Genomic DNA, 21,554 nt, shown 5'->3' on the forward strand with positions numbered 1-21,554 from the left:
TCTAGAACGACCGCCCAAAAGAGGTGGATGTGGATGGTCGCTTTGAAGAGGTGGTCGCAAGGGCAGGTTCTACTGTGGTTTCACATTTTGACTGAAAAGATGAGAAGAGAAAGAACCGAACGTATTCGCACTCTGCCGCATGCGAAAGAATGAGAGAATACTACATGGTCTTGCTGTGTGATGCCAGGTTCACGCGAGTTTAAAAAAAAAAAAATATTGTAATGCGAGCGATAACTAGTAGCACGACGCTCAACATGAAATGACTGTTGGGCGTAAAAACGGCAGGGAACCAAACGCCTGCATTGTCCTGTCTGTGACTGTGTTCTCCATGACTTGGCTTCCAGCTCAAAGATAGAGACCTTAGCTTTCATCTCTCTCTGGGGCTTCCAGTCCCTACCCGTCCTCTGCCATCGACTGGCCCACATTTGGCTTCCAGTCCCTACCCGTCCTCTGCCGTCGACTGGCCCACATTTGGCTTCCAGCCCCTACCCGTCCTCTGCCATCGACTGGCCCACATTTGGCTTCCAGCCCCTACCCGTCCTCTGCCATCGACTGGCCCACATTTGGCTTCCAGCCCCTACCCGTCCTCTGCCATCGACTGGCCCACATTTGGCTTCCAGCCCCTACCCGTCCTCTGCCATCGACTGGCCCACATTTGGCTTCCAGCCCCTACCCGTCCTCTGCCATCGACTGGCCCACATTTGGCTTCCAGCCCCTACCCGTCCTCTGCCATCGACTGGCCCACATTTGGCTTCCAGTCCCTACCCGTCCTCTGCCATCGACTGGCCCACATTTGCCCAACCCCTCTTTTCCCCTCCTCCTAGATCCCCCCCCCCCCCCCCCCTTGCTACTCGATCAGCTGAAGGGCTGCTGATGGCACCAGCACCGTCCATTCAGAGATAGCGCTCGCTGTCAGTGCATAGTGTTCATTGGTGCAGTCCGTCCCTGTGTGTGAGTGTGTGTGTGTGAGAGGAGTGTGTGTGTGTGTGACAGAGAGAGAGAGAGAGAGAGAGAGAGAGTGTGTGTGTGTGTGTGTGTGTGATTTATTTGGTGTCTCGCCTGTGAAGAATCATCTTTGTGTGTGGTGTGTGTGTGTGGTGTGTGGTGTGTGTGGTGTGTGTGTGGTGTGTGTGTGGTGTGTGTGGCACAATGCGGCAAGTTGTATGCAAAGCGCGCAATACAATAAGTCCCAGACACACTACACAGCAGTGGCAGCGCCGCACGTGAATCTCGTGTTTCATTCATACACCTCACACCGCTGTTCATGTAACAGGTTGCTGTCATAGGCTACAGCTGCTCTGTTTGGGGCTTGCTCTTTTTGAAGGCAAACACGTGAGATTTGGGCGCTAACTTTTTGTGATAGTCTTTTGCTGCCCCTTACTCCGCGTTCACACACTCACACACACATACACACGCACGCACGTAAACACACACACACCCACATACACATGTATACAAGCATACAGACACACACACATGCACATGCACGAACGCACGCAATCACACACACACCCACACACACACACACAGTGACACACACACCATTTATTTATTTTTTAACCCTGGTTCACAGGGCACAGGTCTATTCAATTTGAATGGTGCACAGTTTGCGCATCCCTCTGTGGTTTTTCTTCCCTGTTCGGGGCACAATCAGTGTTCGGAGTCTACAAGCTCTTGCGGTCGTGTGCTGACCATTCATTCTTCTTCTTCTTCGTCGTTCACTAGACCATCATTTTGTGATTTGCGTGATGCAGCGCTTTTTGGCACCCAGGGGGTCCCGCATCTCCGGCTTCGGCAATGGACGTTGATCAGGGGTCCCTCCCTTAGACCAATTGCCTTCCTGGGCTGTTGAGCTTGGTCTGCCCGTGGTTTTATTTCGGAGTTTTCCTTCTCCTAGACTGGTTACCTACCATGGTTGTCGAGTCCAGTCTACCCGTGACCATTCATTAATGTGGTTGCGCACATTATAGATCCTATGCTCACCTCTGTTGACATGCAAGTAGCATAAAACTATAGATATGTTGTAATGTATCATCACCTAAAACAACGTGTGTCTTTGCTCTGGGTTAAAACATGTTTGGAATTGGTTCAATCATCGATTGGCAATTTTATATTATATGCCAAAACAAAAACCAACCTTATTTGAACTGTGTTTTTAATCTTTCTCTCTCCCGTATCTGTCTCGCTCCCTCTCTCAGTCAGTCTCTCTCTCTTGTATGTGTATGTGTCTCACTCTCTCTTCCGCGCGATCTTTCCCTCATCGCTCTCTCCCCCCCCCCCCCCCCTATCTCCAAGTGTCCCTTTCCACCCATCTCCCCCCTCCCCCCAAAGAGTTGTGTGCGTGTGAGGAGGACGGCGCTGTGCATATCAAGGGAGCCATTTGCATGACACACCGTCTGCCTCTACTCTATGCAAATTGCCTCCGCCTGATGGGGGGGGGGGGGGGGGGTGTCTGTGTCTGTGACAGCAGCAAGTGGGTTGCATATCGGAGGATGATTGGTAGTTGGGGGGGGGGGGGTGTGTGGAGGGGGAGGAGTATGTGAACGGCAGCTTCCCTGTAGAGACTGTTGGTTTGGGGGTAGGGGTGGAGCAGTATGTGACAGAAGCTAGCTGGCACCGGCAGCCTGTTTCAGAAAGCGAGAGATTGGTGGTTTTGGGGGGAAGCAAGAGGGAGGGGGGCAGTTTGTGACAGCAGTTAGCTGGAAGCCTATTTGAGAAAGAGAGCGGGAACGGTAGCAGCATGGATGTGCTGGCTTGAGAGGCGGGAAGGGGGGGGGGGGGTGTACCAGTCGTGCTGCCAATGGGACGCAGCCTGCAACAGTTGGGTGGAGAAGCCCGGACAGCTCGGTAGATAGGCCGGGTGGAAGTGTAAACGGTGCGTGCAAGAGTTGGGGGTGGCATTTGGCGCCTTGCCTGCAGAGCGCGACACACCTCCCAGTCCCCACCATCTGGGTGTCACCGCGTTCTCTGCACACAGAGTGCTGTTCCACACACACCATCTCCACGATACTGGGTCTGTGTCCGCCAACAACTTGCCCAAGGATCGGATTTGTGTCTACATGCTAAAGCATTGTGTAGACTATTTTCTCTGTGCCTGGGGAATTGTTCCAGCACGACCGGTTGTGTGAACTCCACACACAGTAGTGCAAGTAGTCATTCCACACGCAGCGTGGGGACTTTGACCGCGATTCTTTCACTGGGACTAGATTCGTGTTGGAGGTCTTGGCTCTAGAATGTTTCTTCAGTGTCCGTGAGTATCGTCCAGGAGAATGAGTTTTGTGAAGTTGATGCAACAATGCACACAGTTGTGGTAATTGTAGAGGTGGTTTTTTTCTCCCAGTAGCATTTGGGCTTTGACCGCGTTCTGGTTCCTAACAGTAACACTAAAACTGTGTTTGCGTGATGTATCCAAGGTCGTGGTTCTAGAATATTTGTGTACAAATCGTCTTATCGCTAGGACTAGGTTCATGCCGCAGGTCCAAACTGCAGAATATTTGTTTTGTGTCAGTCGTCAACAGTAACTTGTGATATATATGAGTTGGATGCAAAACACACTTGCTGTAGGTATTTCCTGAAATAAAATTGGGACTTTCACCAGATTGTGTGTGACTTTACACTTTTTGGCAGCAGAATTTGAACTCTGAATGATGTCAGTCAGAGTTGGTTGTAGTTTGTGTGTGTGTACAGCAAGGAGCTCTCTATCACTCCTCTGATACAGTACTCCTTGGTGTACAGCTATTTCTAGAATTATATGATTCTCATGATTGTGTCCTTTCAATAGCGCATAGCATGGATTATGTCCAGAGCATTTTTTTTGACTTCAGTAGAATGTGAACTGGTTTTGGTGGCTGTTTTCAGCAGAGGAACTCTATGATAGAATGTTGTGTTTCCAGTGAGCTCCAGATCTTGCCAATGAATTTCAGTATGGTTCAGCTTCCTGTGTTTGTGAGCTGAAGCACGCCTTGCATTCCGGTATTGGTTGACCTGTACCAGTCTGTGTCAGTAGTGTTCTCAACAGGCCAAGCAGAAGCGAGATGGATAGCGTTATCCCCTGCTCACAATGCGGACTGTGTGTGGAGGAAAGCTGCAATATTTGGCTGGTGCTAACAGATAGTGATGATAAAGCATTAACCGCATTTAGAAGAACAGTTATTGAAGAAATAATATTTAGTTCAGCTTTGGTTTTGGTAAATATTTCATTTCATTTCAAAACAGTATCATGAAACAATAAAGGAACAGCTGGAGCACAAGTTGGTTGCTTTCAACAGAAGGCATAGAGATCAGTGGATGGCTTTCTGCACTCGTTTTCTTGTTTTCAATTTTGTGTGTGGGACAAATGTAATAAAAAGTTATAGGGTCGGCCCCTAAAAATAGGGTAGGTCGGGTTACCGTAACCACACCTATTTTTTTTAGGCCTAACAATAACATTGAGTAGAGATGTGCGACTTGTAACAGTGCTTGTCTTAATAGCCTTTTTGATAGTGTACATTTGATAGTGAAGAATTGCTGCAGGAAAACTGCATGTATTGTAATCATACTTCAGAAAAATTAAATTAAATTTTTAAAACCATATGTCTATTTCAGAGTAAAACCAAGCAACACTTTCTTTTTTTCTGTCCATATTCTGTTGCATTTGATTCTTTTGCAGAAGCATTTTTGTTACTAATTTGCATTGATTTGATCTAGAATGCAAATTGCGAAGAAATAATTTGATCAGGGTTTGTTTGAACTTTGATTAGGGCAGTGAAAAAATCCACATTTCACCAGCAAGTAATGCAGGCGTCAATTGGCTTTGATTTGGGAGTGTTTTGTGCATTCCATCCAAGCTCCGTTTTTCGTGTCAGGGTTTCATCTGCGCTTTGAAAAATACAGACTTGTGTTTATTTTGTGAAGTTTTAAGGGATTCAAAATGCGGGGTATCGTTATGTCTGAATAAAAAAAATGAAGAGAAAATTTACGATAGAGATAGTGGCAGATGCATCGCGAATTATCTCAAGTTGTGAGAAAAAACTGATGAAGGAAGCAGCTTTTTTTTCCGCAGGCTTTAGGCTCGCTGACAGAAGGAAAAAGGTGGTATGGCATTGTGATTAAGGTGGAAGATGCATTATCATTTTTCTGAAATTTCAGGCGGAAACAGTGCACAAGGAAGTAGCTTGCAATCAAGCCTGTTAGGGAAAAACACCACCAAAGAAAACATCGTTGTTTCTAGAAATTGTGAGGAAAAGGGTTTCCAGGTAAATAATCTAAAAAAAAATAATAAAAAATTATCCTTGTGTTTAGAATTTGTGAGGAAAACAGGTCACCACAGAAATCATCCTTGTTGGCAGAGACAGCAATACAGTGGGTGGAGAAACAGCGGTTGTTGATGTTGCGGGAGTGAACAATTTTGCGATGAAGAAAAAATACGGTGAAATCAACTGTGTGTGTGCTTGGTTTGATGTGTTCCTGTACCACGATCCTCTCATGCTTGGTAAGTGTTCGTGTCTTGACAGTTGTTTTACATCCCCATGAATGGGAGGTGTATAGGTTTTACACTGTCTGTCTGTTCCGTTGAGCTGAAATTTGATGTATACCTTGGTAGTGGGAAACACATAGTTGGAATGTGAAGATATTTTGTAGCATCTGCTGTGTGCTGTAACAACTATCTACAGTATGCATCAGCTGATGTTGTGTTTCGATAATCCACCTATGACATAGATTAACACTTTCTACTCCACCAATGTTGATCAAGTTTTTTTTTTAGCCGAGATCAGCTGTGCTGCAGCAGGTCACTCAGAATTGTAGTAACTGTGTAGAAACTGTGTATCAACATGCTGGAATACAGTTAGATCGACGTTACAGGAAGCGACTGAAGCTAACAGTCTGAGCGGATATATGCATGAGTGGGAACGGATATATCCGTACCTGGGAGACAATGAGTTAAAGGATGTTTCCTGTGGGTACTTCACTACTTGGTCTTTTGCTTGCGTTTTCACGCAAAGAATTGGGGGATAGGGCTCCAGCAGGTCTGCACATTAGTTGAGATAGATTTAAAAACAAAATGTCCATGCGGCTAGGATTCGAACACAAAAACCTTCTGCATGAGAGGCTGATGTCCTATCCACTAGGCTATTGCATCCAAAACTGTTTGCCTATCTGTGAGGGAGCCTCCACATATGCTGCAGAGAGTCTGTCACCACAACATGTGCATAATAAATCAACTCTCCTTTTTAGACGGGTGAAGAAAAAATGCTGCCCGCCTGTGCCTGTTGCGGATCCGCATGTTATGCTGTCTTGGGGAACAAGTTGTGTGTGATGAATGAACTGAACAAAAGCTGTTTGTTAGGCCTATCTGGAGAAAAATGTTGTCCACATGTTGCAGTGAGTCGGAGCGGCACATGTGCATGATAGATGTCATTCGCCCTTAGTTCTTCCAATCAATGGCCCTGTCTGACCTCATCATGGGGGGGGGGGGGGGGGGGGGGGGGGGGGGGGCGTGAGAGAGAGAGAGAGAGAGTTGCACGTGATTGCCTGGATGGGTTCGTGTGTCAGTGTTCCATGCCTAATCTCAAGGAAGGGACACAGTGACACACGCTGGCCACTGATGACATTTAAATAAAATAATTATGATAAATTAGAATAATGTTGAATTCATCTGGAACGTTAAACACCTAGAAGTATTGACACCAACTGGCAAGTTCACTGGCGGGCTGGCTAAAAGGATGATGGCTTGTCCTTGCAGAATGGCTTTTCTCTCAGCATATCCTCTTTGCTACCGGTGCCAGCCTGAAGTTGGAAGATAAGGAAAAGATGAATAAACATTTCTGGCATGTGCGGTAGGGCTGCTTCTCGGCTCACCAGATAGATGTCAGGGGGTGGAGCTGGAGGGGGAATAAAGGAAAGCGGCAACGATTGGTTATCTCCCTTTTGTGTGAGGACTGAATTGTTTCCAAGGCTTGGTCTTTATCTCTAAGACGTCCTATCCCCTCCCTCATGAAAAACAAACAAACGTTGTCAACCCGTTAGAAACAGCTCTGTCTGTTTGCACATATTGAATAGCAGTTAGCTGAGAAGAGGCAGATTTGTCATTCAGTTAGAGCTTTTTTGTCAGGATTTGTCTTCCTCCCCCTAAGAAAAAATAAGAAAAACAAGAAATTCTGATAGGAAAAACACCCCCGGCAAAGGGAAATAACCTTCTCAGTTGGTGGCAGTGACAATGGTTATTACAATGGTTATTTCCCTTTGACCAACGGGGGTGTCCGTCTATAAGTCGTTGTATAATTTTAATCCACCAATAACTCCCTAACCGTGTGTTTGACTGGTCCCAATTTTTGTTTGGACCGTCTCAGGAATGTATAGAACCTGTTCAGCAAGTTTGGTGACGATCGGTCCGTTCATTCTAGAGATCTACTTGCGAACACAAACACACAAACACCGCCACAAACACATCGAGTGAAACCTATACACACCCCTATACCGGGGGTGTAAAAATAAGTGTCTGTGTGGTTTCCTGTGTATTCCGTTGTGTGCAATATCAGTCCCCCCTAAAAGTGACTTGATGCCCCTGGTATCGTGCTCTGTCATAATGGGGTTTGTATGCCAAACCACACGGCCCTGTTATTCCCCCTGTCCGGGCTGGGAGGCTGGCCGCAGTCACTTCCCTTGAGGATGGGCGCTGTGGGCTCAAATTATGGAAATTGTCTTAAGTATTGATTGAATGATGCCCCTGCCTGTCCCCCGTTTTGCTTTCCCTTTTGCTGCCTGTATGATATTGCCCTGTAAGCTGTTGCCTGTATGATATTGTCCTGTAAGCTGTTGCCTGTATGATATTGCCCTGTAAGCTGTTGCCTGTATGATATTGCCCTGTAAGCTGTTGCCTGTATGATATTGTTCTGTAAGCTGTTGCCTGTATATTGTTCTGTAAGCTGTTGCCTGTATGATATTGTCATGTAAGCTGTTGCCTGTATAATATTGTCCTGTAAGCTGTTGCCTGTATGATATTGCCCTGTAAGCTGTTGCCTGTATGATATTGTCCTGTAAGCTGTTGCTTGTATATTGTCCTGTAAGCTGTTGCCTGTATGATATTGCCCTGTAAGCTGTTGCCTGTATGATATTGTTCTGTAAGCTGTTGCCTGTATGATATTGTCGTGTAAGCTGTTGCCTGTATAATATTGTCCTGTAAGCTGTTGCCTGTATGATATTGCCCTGTAAGCTGTTGCCTGTATGATATTGTCGTGTAAGCTGTTGATTGTTCTAACTGGTCCTGGAATTGAAAGCACAGCCCTTCCTGTGAAAAGAGTGTGCGGCCACAGTGTGGCTTATCATCTCAGATGTGGCCAGGCTGTCACAATGATATTGTTCAGACTTGAACTGTTTTGATAAATTCATTTTGCAAAATTGACCCAAGTGTCATAAAAAGTGTATTCATCGCAGAGATTCCAGCTCTGCACAGCTGTTGATTTTGTGTATGTGACCAAGTGTAGGTATGGGCTTATCTGTGTGGAAGCCTGGCTATGCATGAGATGGCGAGCCGGCAGGGCTGTGTCTTTAAGCTGTTGCAGTGTTTGTAGACCCTTGTGGTTTTTTATGTGGTAATGTTGGGCTCTCTTATAATATTTTGTGTGTGTGTGTTGGATTTAAAAAAACGAGAGGTACCCCGCGGATTCCTCCCCCTTGTAGCACTTAACACTAGAGAGGATTCAATATGTAAAACTAGCTGTCTCACTTTTTCTCTATTTCACTCGCTTTCTCAAATATGTGTGTGTGTGTGTGTGAGTGTGAGTGAGTGAGCGAGGGTGTGTGTGAGTGAGCGTGTGTGTGCGTGTGTGTGTGTGTGTGTGTGTGTGTGTGTGTGTGTGTGCGTGCGAGTGAGCGTGTGTGTGAGCGTGTGTGTGTTGATGCATACATGCATGAGGCGGAATGATGGAACATAACAGGGGTTTGTTTGTATTGATCTCGGGAACCTGGCTGGTAATTGACAAATGTTACTCTCAACAGAGAAAGGGGGGGGGGTGGCTAGTTGGCTGGCTAGTTGGCTGGCTGGCCGGTATGGAAATGTTGCAGGTTAGCAACACCACCCAGAAAGCCAGAGTGCTGGCACTGTCAAAATAGCAGCTGTCGACTTGCATTTTGATGTCGGCCAGCCTGTATAAAAATGTAGGTTAGAGCACTCAGAACGCCCGACTGCTGGCACTGTCAAAAAAGCAGCCATGAAGGGCGAGGGGGGGATGGAACTGGCTAGCTGGTATGAAAATGTGGTAGGCTATCTGGCTGTGGCCCTGTCAAGTCCAAATAGTACAGCTCTATCTCCTGCATCCTGATGAGAAGCCCTTGTGTGTGTGTATGTGTGTGTTGGTCATTGCTCTACACACCACCCAGCACTGTCTGTCACTCTTGACTCTTGCTCTTCACAGTGTCAAGTGTTTCTAGTGAGACATCGACACTCCTTGTCAGCCTGTACTTTAGCTGGTGAAATGTGGCACGAGTCAGCCATTGCTATTGGACATCACTTCAAATATTCATGGTCTCTGTGTTAGTGGTATTTCATGTCTGTGAGTTGCCAGGCAAAATGTTAACTACCAAAAGTCAAAACCAAATGACAGCGGTTGCCGGAAACTTTGAGAAGATTGGAAAATATGGCAAAAGGGCCTACAAGTTATACCAGCCATGGTCAGTTCTCAGGGCCAGCAAACTGTTGTGCAGCGTTTGGCCAGTAGCTATTAAAGCTATTAAAGTTCACAGATAACCTGTGAAATTGAAAATGTGGAATCCCAAAATGCCAACCAAGTGGGTTAGGTACTGCGAATCTGAAGTGGTTGCTTTCTGTGGACAAGTCTGTCGTGCAGCATTTGATCAGCGGCCATTGTCCCTCACAGATGGTCTGTCAAAGGGTCAGCCATTTGCAGTCTTGTACTGTTGCTCATAATGTTGTACTGTGAGTCCGACAGAGGTCACCTCTCAGTGAAAGAGACCCCTTGTCCACTGTTCTATGAACTTCATCCGAAAAACAACCTGTCTTGTGAGGACACCTGCGGCTTGTGTCAATGGTGTCCTTTTCTCATAGGTAGCAGACACACAATTGTAATGCCAAGTGTCAACGTCAATCAATATGTCAATGGTGTAAAAACTGTATATATAGTCAGCACATCACCCAAATGGTGTCCAGAATACTACATACAGTGCAACCAGTGTTTCAAGAACTGAGCGTGTACTTTACAGCGGAATTGCCAGTTTATTGAAAGAAAGGATCTGCCAGTTGTAATGCCTCGCTGATTATTTCCAAATATGGTAGATTTGGATTTACGGATGGACTGCAAGTGGAGTTCTGAAAACAGTTAACAAACAGTTGGCATTGCAAAACCAGCCACCTGATTTCCCAAATGTTTGAGGAACACTGAACAGTGGAAGTACTGCTGTTAGTGTTAGTTTGAAAAGTGAGTTGAGTGTACACCAATGATGCCATGGAGTGGTGGGATGGAGAAGGAAGTGACTGTGTTATGCAGGCCGTGGTACACCCTTTTCACACCTCAAACAAACATGAGAAAATTTCAGTTGGTAGCGCGCTGGATTTGTATCCAGTTGGCCGCTGTCAGCGTGAGTTCGTCCCCACGTTCCCCACGTTTGGCGAGAGATTTATTTCTCAGTCAACTTTGTGTGCAGACTCTCCTCGGTGTCAGAACACCCACGTGTGTACACGCAAGCACATGTAATCCATGTCAGAGTACGTGGGTTATAGAAACATGAAAATACCCAGCATGCTTCCTCCGAAAACGGCGTATGGCTGTCTAAATGGCGGGGTAAAAAACTGTCATACACGTAAAATTCCACTCGTGCAAAAAACACGAGTGTACGTGGGAGTTTCAGCCCACGAACGAAGAAGAAGAAGATAGGCGGGAGCCTTATAACAAGGTACAGAGGATATCAACAGAAAGTCCCAGAAAGCAAGGTCTTAAGCGTGGGGGTGGAGGGTAGGGGGGATTGTGGGGGTGGGGGGTGGGGAGATGTTTGAAAGGCAGGTTCCACTGTAGTGATGTACATGTCCCACTGTCAAGTGGCTCTTGCGGTCAGGAAGTGGCTGCTTGGCGTGGGCTGCTGGCCTGAGAATGGCACTCGCTGTCTTCATTGTCTATCATTGTGTGTCTGCCTGGGATCGTGCCCTGTGTGTGTGTGTGCCCTGTGTGTGTGTGTGGGGGGGGGGGGCATGCGTGTGCCAGCATTTGCCTACTCCTTGCAGTGTGACTTTAAATGTGTGTGTGTGGGCATGAGCATAGTCTGTGTGTCTGATTTCACTTCTTTGTCCTGATAATACCATAGATACATGTGATTCTTCACTGCATTAGCTGATGGCACTCTAATTGAAGTGGCCACACTTTTGGCCACTGCTAGCTCAAACAGTTGCTTTTCTGATAATTGGTTACACTCGTTCAGTATTTGAATGAGATAGACACCAACATCAGGAAGTGTGTCTTGTCCTGCCCAGCGTTGGTTGGTCGAGGGTGGTGTGTTGCGTGCTCATGCCAGTGATAGTGTTGTGTAATATGGACAGTAATGTGTTGTGTGCAATAAACAGTGTGCTCTACAAAGAGATCATTTGTTTCCTGAAGACATACACCGAACGGTCCGGTTTGTGCCACGTGCTTTCTGCTGCTCTCACAAAACAGAAAACTACATTTTGGAAGTTCAATAATCTCATCTTATCAGTAATAACTTAATAAGCGTGAGAGAAAGCTGAGCACTTTAGTTTCAAAAGAGCAAGTGCTTGACAGCTGCTATAGAAATTTTGTTTATTTGCACTTTGAGTCCTAGTACATGTACACTCCACAATGTTGAGAAACAACTGTCTTGGTTTTTATGGACGGTGGAAGAGTTGTGTTCCTTGACAGTGAGGCAAACTGACCTATGTAACTCAGTGGGGATTTCTGCTAGAAATACATTGGTACCTGTCATGAAAGGACACCCTTTGGGACCAGCCAAACGTGTCCCAACATTGCAGGTGGCCTGTCATGACAGGTATATTTGGTGAAAATATCAAAGGGACGAAGAGTGGTGGACAAGAGTGTCCTTTACAGGGAGGTGGCCTGTATTCGCAGGTCCACTCTACGCGGTTTGTGTTGTGAATCTCAGACCGGCACGGTTGGCCTAGTGGTAAGGCGTCCGCCCCGTGATCGGGAGGTCGTGGGTTCGAACCCCGGCCGGCCGGGTCATACCTAAGACTTTAAAATTGGCAATCTAGTGGCTGCTCCGCCTGGCGTCTGGCATTATGGGTTTAGTGCTAGGACTGGTTGGTCCGGTGTCAGAATAATGTGACTGGGTGAGACACGAAGCCTGTGCTGCGACTTCTGTCTTGTGTGTGGCGCACGTTATATGTCAAAGCAGCACCGCCCTCATATGGCCCTTCGTGGTCGGCTGGGCGTTAAGCAAACAAAACAAAACAAATTGTGAATCTCAGGGACATTGATGTTATGATGTATGTCTTTTCTCCCAGTCAAGGAGTCCTTTTATACATTGTATATACACAAAGTGATGGTTGTCTGTTTTTGTCATGTTGCAGGCGGGGTAACAGTAACAGTAGAGAAGCCAGTAGACACCTCTGTCACCTAGGCAACCAGAGGTTTGAGGGTGAAGGGATCACCTGATTCTCATACAACCGTCATCAGACAGCTACACTTTTTCACCTGTACAGAGGAGATCAGGTATGTATGGACCAGAGAGAGGATGAAGAGGCGGGCAGAGTCACAAAGAGACAAAGTCAAAAGTGTGTGTGTGTGTGTGTGTGTGTGTCACTGTGTGTGTCACTGTGTGTGTCACTGTGTGTGTGTGTGTGTGTGTGTGTGTCACAGTGTGTGTCACTGTGTGTGTGTGTGTGTCACTGTGTGTGTGTGTGTGTGTGTAATTTAACACATAATCATGTTTAGGCGAACAAAACACCTGTATGGGCTCATTAATTGCACATGCACGCATGCTCACACACACACACACAGAAAAACAATGAATAAATAGTTATACAAATAATGAATAATTGTATCTCAGAGGGGACCCCCCGCGGGTTAGGGGGAAGAATTTACCGGATGCTCCCCAGCATGTCGTAAGAGGCGACTAACGGATTCTGTTTCTCCTTTTACCCTTGTTAAGTGTTACTTGTATAGAATATAGTCAATGTTTGTAAAGATTTTAGTCAAGCAGTATGTAAGAAATGTTAAGTCCTTTGTACTGGAAACTTGCATTCTCCCAGTAAGGTCATATATTGTACTACGTTGCAAGCCCCTGGAGCAATTTTTTGATTGGTGCTTTTGTGAACAAGAAACAATTAACAAGTGGCTCTATCCCATCTCCCCCCTTCCCCCGTTGCGATATTACCTTCGTGGTTGAAAACGATGTTAAACACCAAATAAAGAAAGAAAGAATCTCGGAGGGGAGAAAGCGACAAGGGAAAATGGTGAATTATAACTCGGCTTGTGACACCACAGCATGATCCAGGGGTTGCTGTCATTGCTACATTTTGCGTAAATGTTGTCGTTTTTATTTTTGTATTCTGTATTCATTATAAACATAGAATCTCTGCTCAAAGACTCAAATTTAGTGCGACCCCTGATGAATCATTTCACTGATTCTGTAACAATAATTTGTACGATTGTTTTGGCCGAAAACAAGCACATCTAGTGATCTACAGGTGGACAATATCCAAACACATGCCTTGAAGTGCACTGCATTGCGGTTTCAGGCTAATTATGCAAGATGGCGACGCTGTCGCTGAAGATCAGCATCGTGGGTCAGAATGCGGTGAAGACCATGCAGTTCGAGCCGTCCACCATTGTCTACGATGCATGCAGAATCATCCGTGAACGTATCCCTGAGGCCAACCCCGGCAATCGTGAGTACTCTCCCTTACCTCTCTTCTCATGGGGAACTAACAACAAATGTGACCCTCCACAACGAAATGAGTCGCATGTCACCTCGCGCGGTTCTGCGCTAGGCTTAATACAAGTCCGGGGAGTGTCTGGTAACAGTGTGAGGGTCACCTTAGTCACAGGCTTATAACTCGAACAGTTTTTGCTCTTTTTTAAAACGGTTTTCACCACTGGATAGAGCATAAAAATCTCTTACGGAAAATGTACAAATATGAAAATCATGCAAAGGTGACATGCGACTCATCCCGTGGTGGAGGGTCACAAATGTACTTTCTTTGAAGCTTCAAAAATAGAAGGATTAATAGTTCACAGGTAACTGAAGGGAACAGCACTTGTCTTTTTTTCTTGAAGGGGGGACACAAATCAAAATGATGTTTCGGTTAAGTTTGAAGTTATGAAAGTGCAGTAAAAGAACTGAAGAACAAGAGCTGGGAGTCTTGTGGGACGGCTTGCTGTGTTTTACAGTATTTGGGAAAAGGTGGTGTCAGTGGCACAGCATGCTTTGGAATTACGTATGTGCTGAATATAGTGGAACCTCCCTTTTTAGGGACACCACTTTCAAAAATCTGAGAAAATCAGATCTCAAAAACATATGACAGCAATTGACCCTGACTGATTTTATCTGTACAGGCAAATCCAGCTAACTCACAAACGGTTAAGTCAAAAATTCGCTTAGCACACAAAGAAATTCTGGTCCGGAATTATCCCTCTTTATCTATGTGTACAAAGTACCCTGAGCTCGAAATGGGATTTCTCTTACGTAAGTCGAAAGACGGATAGCACACAACAGAAAGTCAGTCCCAAAGACAAAGTTTACTCTATATTTACTACAGCAACTCGAAACACGAAACTTGGCGTCTCACACTAGCGCATTGTGTAACCTTATTCCCTTCTTCTCTACACGGACGCCACACCGACTGGTCAGTGGGCACGCAATAAAGTATGAACTGAAGTTAGGAGGGGGCGAGGAGTAAGGAGGGGGCGAGGAGTAAGGAGAATTATCCAACTCCAAGAAAACATTCTGAAAAAGGTGGGGAAGTGGTGACAAGGCAGTGAACGCACTCACCATGCACTGACATCATACGAAAGCAGCCACACAAACACAGCACAGAGGCAGAGGCAGGTGTGCAGATGCTTTGTGAGAATAAGCGTTGAAAACCAGTTTGAATTAAAAAAAAAACAGCAGATAGAGCCGCATGTCATAATCATTCTTCTTGTCTGGCTTTATTGACTGCATGCCGATCTTGTGGCAGTGACTTTTCACTCTTCAGTCGGACTGTACACAAACCGGACTGTACACAAACCGCTCTCACTCTCCCTCACTGACTACCCTAAGCCCTGACAACTGATCCTTGGAAATTGTTTGGAAGAGTACACCTCTCTATTTCTCTCCAATGCTCTTCCTGCTGACTTCAGTGACACCGGACACCCCACTGAGTTTAGCCAGCTACCCCCCCCCCCCCCCCCCCCCTCTGTCTCTCTCTCTCTCTCTCTCCCCCCAGCCATGTACTGTTTGGTGCTGTGGCCAGAGAGGTGTCACCGGCTAATTGAGGCCAGCTGCACTGTTCACTCAGAGCAAAACTAGTTGACTGTGTCTAACTTTTGACAAAGCAACACAACTGAAGGGTTCACAGATTAGGTAACCGACTCACTGGTCAAGGCTGCAGGGAAACAAGAGTATCTTGTCAATGAAAGAGGTTACACACAGATACGCGATGCTGAGAACGGTGGCCGATTTTTCACTCTCTTTCTCGGAGGGCCTTCATCATTGCAGGGACTGCTGTAAAGAAATGCTAGCTCAGAAACTAACTCTTTTTGCATTGAAACATGCACCAGAACTGGTGGACACCATCGACAATGTCAAACATGAAATCGAAGCAGTTTGCTTGAGGAACGGTCGTCAGCAACTCAAACTTCTCTGTTTTCTTTTTTTAAGAAAATCTGAGGTGACTTTCTTTGTGGCCCCGCCCCCTCCCTCTGTAAGGACCCCCCTCCATAAGGACCGATTTTTGTCAACATTTTCAAGGTCGCTAGAGAGGGGTTCCACTGTACTATGACCAAGTCGAAATTTCGGATAGGACACAATAACAATTCGGTCCCTTCAATTTCGTCTTATCCGGATTTGCCTGTATGTTCAGAGTGTGTTAAAAGGAGTGTGAAAAAATGAAACAATTCAACCGGACTGACTTTATCAGTTTATGATTCAGAATTTTGAATACGACATGCAAAGAATCACATAAACGCAAACACGCGCGTACGGTGACGTCCGAATGCAAATAAATAATTGTACTGGAGTATTGTAATTTTTATATTTCCGAAGGGGGGTTCTAACTGTACTATCTGCAGATGAAGATGCTCTTGTTTTCACATTGTGATCTGTTGGGACTCTACAAGGTCAAACCTTTCAGGGACTGCGTATGTTCCTGTGTTTCAGCGTCAGACTATGGGCTGTTCCTGGCCGATGAAGACCCCAAGAAAGGCGTGTGGCTGGAACAGGGCAGGAGTCTCGAGTACTACCTGCTCAGAAATGGGGTACGTTCTCTCCACACAGAAGGGGGGGGGGGGGGGGGGAGGTGGCATTTTGAACGCTTACGCCTTGTCTTTGTCTGAGCGACTGATGGAAAAATGTGTACAAACAAGCGTCGTCATATTGAATACAGAGCTGACAACTGTTTGAGCGTAGCATGCTCAGTTTTAAGACAAATTGCTATGCTCTTATCACACCTTATGCCAAGCTTAGAATTACTACAGTTAAACAAATAATCACAACCATGCCTTTTCTTTTGAGTCCTGGTAATCATTTCTGATTGTCACTCCATCTGGCGGTCAGAATGTGTGTAAAACTGTAAAGTGGCACTGCATACATGCTCTATTGACCATTATGTTGTTTTTTTTCCAATTTATTTTTTGGGAAATGTACATATTCTTTTGCGAAATGAATTTTCGACAATGCTACACTAAAACACCATTTGCTACGCTGAAAATTCTAAATAAATGTTAATGGCGACACTTGAGGTTTTACGAGGGTTGGCAGGTCTGCGTTCTCTCCACACAGAAAGGGAGGGATGGAGCGGCATTGCTCAACGCTCACGCCTTGTCTTTGTCTGAGCGACTGATGGAAAAATGTGCACAAACAAGCATCAGCATAGTGGAATGATTTCAAAACATTAAGCTAACAGGGAAAAGGGAGGCTTATGAGTCCTACAGGCGAGTGTAAAGTGACTAGATGTGGAAGGTAACACATTGCATTATGTGTGTTTTACAGGACCTGTTGGAGTACAAGAACAAGCATCGCATCCTGAAGGTTCGAACCCTGGACGGGGCGCTCAAGACGTTGCAGGTGGACGACTCGCACACCGTAGGCTCGCTCATGATCCCGATCTGCTCCAGAATGGGTGAGTGCTGCTTGGTGTCTTTCTTTTCTTTTGCAAACAGTGGTCTGTACAACTTTTTTGTACTCTTGTGTCATTTTGCCTTTTTTGTGTGTCATCAAATGGCAAAGAAAATGTTTGTATAGTGTTGCTTTTTGATTTGATTGAAAATGAATTTAAAGTATGTATGTGCTTGCCTGTGTATTTGATAAGATAGACACCCAAATTCTATGCTTTGATTTACGTGTAGCAGACTGGAAATATGATTCTCCTTCCTTTTCCTTCCTTCTTGTATTTGTAGGCTTTTACATTATGCATTGGTGTGTTCCAGGAATCACTAACCATGAAGAGTACTCACTGGTGCGCGACCTCCCCGAGGACGAGAAAGAAAAGATGATGACCCTCAAGCGCGACAAGACCATCGCCAAGGACCAGAAGAAACTGGAGGAGATGAAGAAAAAACTGCACACGGACGATGAAAGTATGTTACTCTGTGTGTGTGTGTGTGTGTGTGTGTGTGTGTGTGTGTGTGTGTGTGTGTGTGTGTGTGTAGGAGGAGATGAAGAAAAAACTGCACACTGACTATGAAAGTATGTCACTCTGTGTGTGTGTGTGTGTGTGCGTTGGAGGAGATGAAGAAACAAATGCATACTGATGATGAAAGTACGTTTGTGTGCATGTGCTTGCGCGTGTGTGTGTGTGTGTGTGCATTCAAGGAGATGGAAACAGTAACTTGCACATTGGAGATGAAAATATGTCAGTGTCACTTTGTGTGTGTGTGTGTGTGTGTGTGTGTGTACTCAAGGTTCTTCATGAAACCTTACAATAACCCCTGTCATCCAGGTTTTACAGTGAGGGACTTTTTCTCAACAGTTCTAGATACGACTGTCTACTGTCATAAAAAAGGTTCAGCTGATCACAATAAAATTCACAAGATGTGCACACCTCTTCTGTTGAAAAAAATGAGTTGGCTGGAATGTATGACTTATTAAAAAGTGACTCCAAAACCACAAGGTCAGCAGATCAGAGAAATGTTTGTTTTGTGTGTAATTGAATGCTCCAATAACTGAGCTTTCTTGTTTTCTGATTCAAAACAAGCTGTAGTTGAGCGTGTGTGTTAGGAGTTTACCGTATTGTTAGACTGACTGACTATTAGGGTTTAACGTCCTCTTAGACCAACAGGTCTATATTGGGACAGGTATTGGTAATACGCAGAAGATATGGTGTGATACTTTGATTCGAACAAGCCCGCTGTGGCTGTCTTCTTCGACACACCAGCATTGGGTTTGTCTCTTCAAAGTATCGAGATACGATCATGATAATCAGAGACGAAAGATGATGCATGCTGATAGCGACCAACTGGCTACAAAGCCAGCGCGCTACCGACTGAGCTACGTCCCCGCCCCGTATTGTTATGAGTTTACCGTATTGTTGTGTCTGGTTATCGGCTAAATCAGTCAATGGTTGTCTTGTCAAGACAGTCTTTATTAACGCGAGTGTGTGTGTGCAGTGAACTGGTTGGACCACTCCAAGACGTTGCGGGAGCAGTTGATCGACCCCAACGAGATCCTGCTGCTGAGGAGAAAGTTCTTCTACTCAGACCAGAACGTGGACGCCCGCGATCCCATCCAGCTCAACCTGCTCTACGTCCAGGTCTGTTCTACTTATCTACATTTCTCTTTGGCATTTTTTGGGCTATTCAGTCTCGGAGCTGATGTGAAGACTGAAGGCAAAGATTTTCAAAGAAACCGAAACATTTCGTGACAAATGGGATAATTGAAAAATGTTTGCGTTAAAAAAGAAAAAAAAATTGTTGTTATTTCAGTGATGTTCTGTCTTACTTTCTCTCTTTCTTTCTTTATCAGGCTCTCACTTTTTTGCATAAAAATGAAAATGATAAACTTGTTAATTTGCTCAGCTTTGCGTTAGATTGTACTATTGTGTAGATCCATCTTTGTTTCTGGATCCCTTTAGAATTTCATTTTCTTGTCATTTCCATTTGTTGGGCCTTTTTTTTTTTCACAGTGGGAACCTTACTTTATGTTGTTGATATTAGTCATGTGAGGCCATTCTGAACGTCACTCATCCTTCGTTCTTTCCGTCCTTTCTTCAGTCGGTCCTTCCTTTCTCTCTTTCCACCATTCCCTGATGTGCGTTCAATTGATTTTACTCACGAGACGCCATCCTGAACGGCACTCATCTCGTGTTCTTCTTTTGTTCTTTCCTTCCTTTCTTCAGTCGGTCCTTCCTTTCTTTCTCTCGGCCATTCCCTGATGAACATTGATGTTGTTGTTGATTTCAGTCGCGCGATGCCATCCTGAACGGCACCCACCCGGTGTCTATCGAGGAAGCCATCACCTTCGCCGGCCTGCAGTGTCAGGTGCAGTTTGGGGATCACGTCGAGTCCAAACATCGACCAGGATTTCTCGAGTGAGCACTCCATGTTTTTGTGTGTGTGTCAGACCTAGGAACCCGTATGATTTTGCCGCATTTTGTATGCATACTGCTGAGTCTGCCATTGGCATTGATTGTCCAGGAGGGGGGGGGGGGGGGGGGGGGAGGGGCATTTTAAAACAGGAAGTTTTGTAAATCCCTCTACCACAGTGACTCAGAGGTGAGCAAGGAAATATGATTTGTCCATGATTGATCATTTCTCAGGAACTGTGCATATTTTTTGGACTGCAGCTGAGATGATCTCATAGCACTGGAATTGATCTAATTGTCAATTATTGTCAACAAACACATTTCCCGTGCTGGGGTTTCCCTTTTTACTGGGAAGACTTTGTGTTTGTGTTTGTGTGTGTGTTTTGTGTGAGTTTGTGTGTGTTTGTGTGTATGTGCCTTAGATAGTGTAAAGTCTTTAACTCCTTTTGTTGTTGTTGCAGCTTGAAAGAGTTCCTACCCAAAGAATATGTCAAGACGAAAGGAATTGAAAAGAAAATTTTCGCTGTAAGTACTCTATTTGTGTCTGTGTGTTAAATTGTGGTCACATACTGGAGAGACAAAGAATATTGTAGACCTGCACAGGGATGTTGTCAGGATATGTTATCTTTGGCACATTTGCTAAATCGGGCTTTAAAGTTGGAGCAATTTTCCAAAATTTAGGGCAGTCACTGGTGTCTCTTGTCTGGCCACAAAACAGAAAGGAAGAAGTAGGGCAAAGCTTTGTGCAGTTTGAAAGAAGTTTAGTGGACTGCTGACTCTAGAGGAACATCCTCAAAGTGGTGTATTGGAGTGGGAAGGATTTTTTTCCCAGAGTCAACTTTATGCAGACTCTCTTCGGTGTCCGAACACCTCCATGTGCACACATGCGCACGATAAAGAACCCAAGTTCACAGTGAAAGTCTCAGGGCTTGAAAATGGGAATACACGCATGCGCACGATAAAGAACCCAAGTTCACAGTGAAAGTTTCAGGGCTTGAAAATGGGAATACACGCATGGTCAACAACAACAAAAATACAAATGTAGCGCTTACTGTATGGCAGGTCACTTTCCAGTGAGAAAACGGTTGGAATTTCCATGAGGGTAACCTCGTAGGACTATATGAAATCTTATCCTTACCCTTATTGGTGTGTGTGTGTGTGTTTCAGGAACACAAGAACTACAAGGGCCTGTCTGAAATTGAGGCCAAGGTCAAGTACACTCACCAGTGTCGCTCCCTCAAGACCTACGGCATCACCTTCTTCCTCGTCAAGGTCAGACAACGTTTGGTTTTTTCCCTCATTCCTCTTCTGAATGATACTTGCAGCATGAAAGCAACATAAATACCGGATTTTTCTGAGCTCTCTCCTGTCTACCCAGCTGGAAATGGGTACCTGAGGCAAAAAAAAAAAAAAGTCTGTTTATGGTAACATAGGTTAAAAAAAATAGGGTCGGTAGGTTGGGATTTTTTTTTCTTCCAAAAAACCATATTTTTACGTTATTTAAAAAAAAAAAATTTCCCAAATGCCAAAAAAAAGTCTAGGGTCGCGCGAAAAAAATAGGGTCGGTCGGGTTACCGTAAACAGACTTTTTTTTTTTTGGCCTGATACTACTCAGGGCTGTGGAAAGCGAAGGAGTGGGCACCGCCCTCATAAAGCTGGCCCGAGTGTGGTTGGGATTTTTAACATCTCGCTCCCTCACAACCAAAAATGGTTATGGGACTAGAAATCCTATAACAGATGAACTGCTAACGTTCCAAAATTCAGAAATTAAAAAAATTTGAATAATAGGTTGGTGGAATGTTTTGTTATTGACAAAACAAAACGTTGCATTTACTACGTAGTACCTCAAGCCAGTGGTCCTTTAAGTAGACTG

At 45.1% G+C, this 21,554-nt stretch overlaps 1 protein-coding gene across 1 annotated transcript in view; it reads left to right on the plus strand.

Moving 5' to 3' along the window:
- Nucleotides 1-4,842: 4,842 nt before the first annotated feature.
- The window catches only part of LOC138951011 (talin-1-like), a gene marked incomplete in the record, with an annotated part of 92,139 nt that continues 75,427 nt past the window's right edge, over nt 4,843-21,554 (plus strand). Inside the window, 10 exon segments of the mRNA XM_070322705.1 lie at nt 4,843-5,470; nt 12,530-12,671; nt 13,700-13,849; nt 16,321-16,418; nt 17,152-17,281; nt 17,589-17,738; nt 18,768-18,910; nt 19,560-19,687; nt 20,143-20,206; nt 20,849-20,953. Coding sequence (XP_070178806.1) covers nt 13,714-13,849; nt 16,321-16,418; nt 17,152-17,281; nt 17,589-17,738; nt 18,768-18,910; nt 19,560-19,687; nt 20,143-20,206; nt 20,849-20,953 — 954 coding nt within the window.

Source organism: Littorina saxatilis, linkage group LG16 (genome assembly GCF_037325665.1).
Source record: "Littorina saxatilis isolate snail1 linkage group LG16, US_GU_Lsax_2.0, whole genome shotgun sequence".
Taxonomy (NCBI): domain Eukaryota; kingdom Metazoa; phylum Mollusca; class Gastropoda; order Littorinimorpha; family Littorinidae; genus Littorina; species Littorina saxatilis.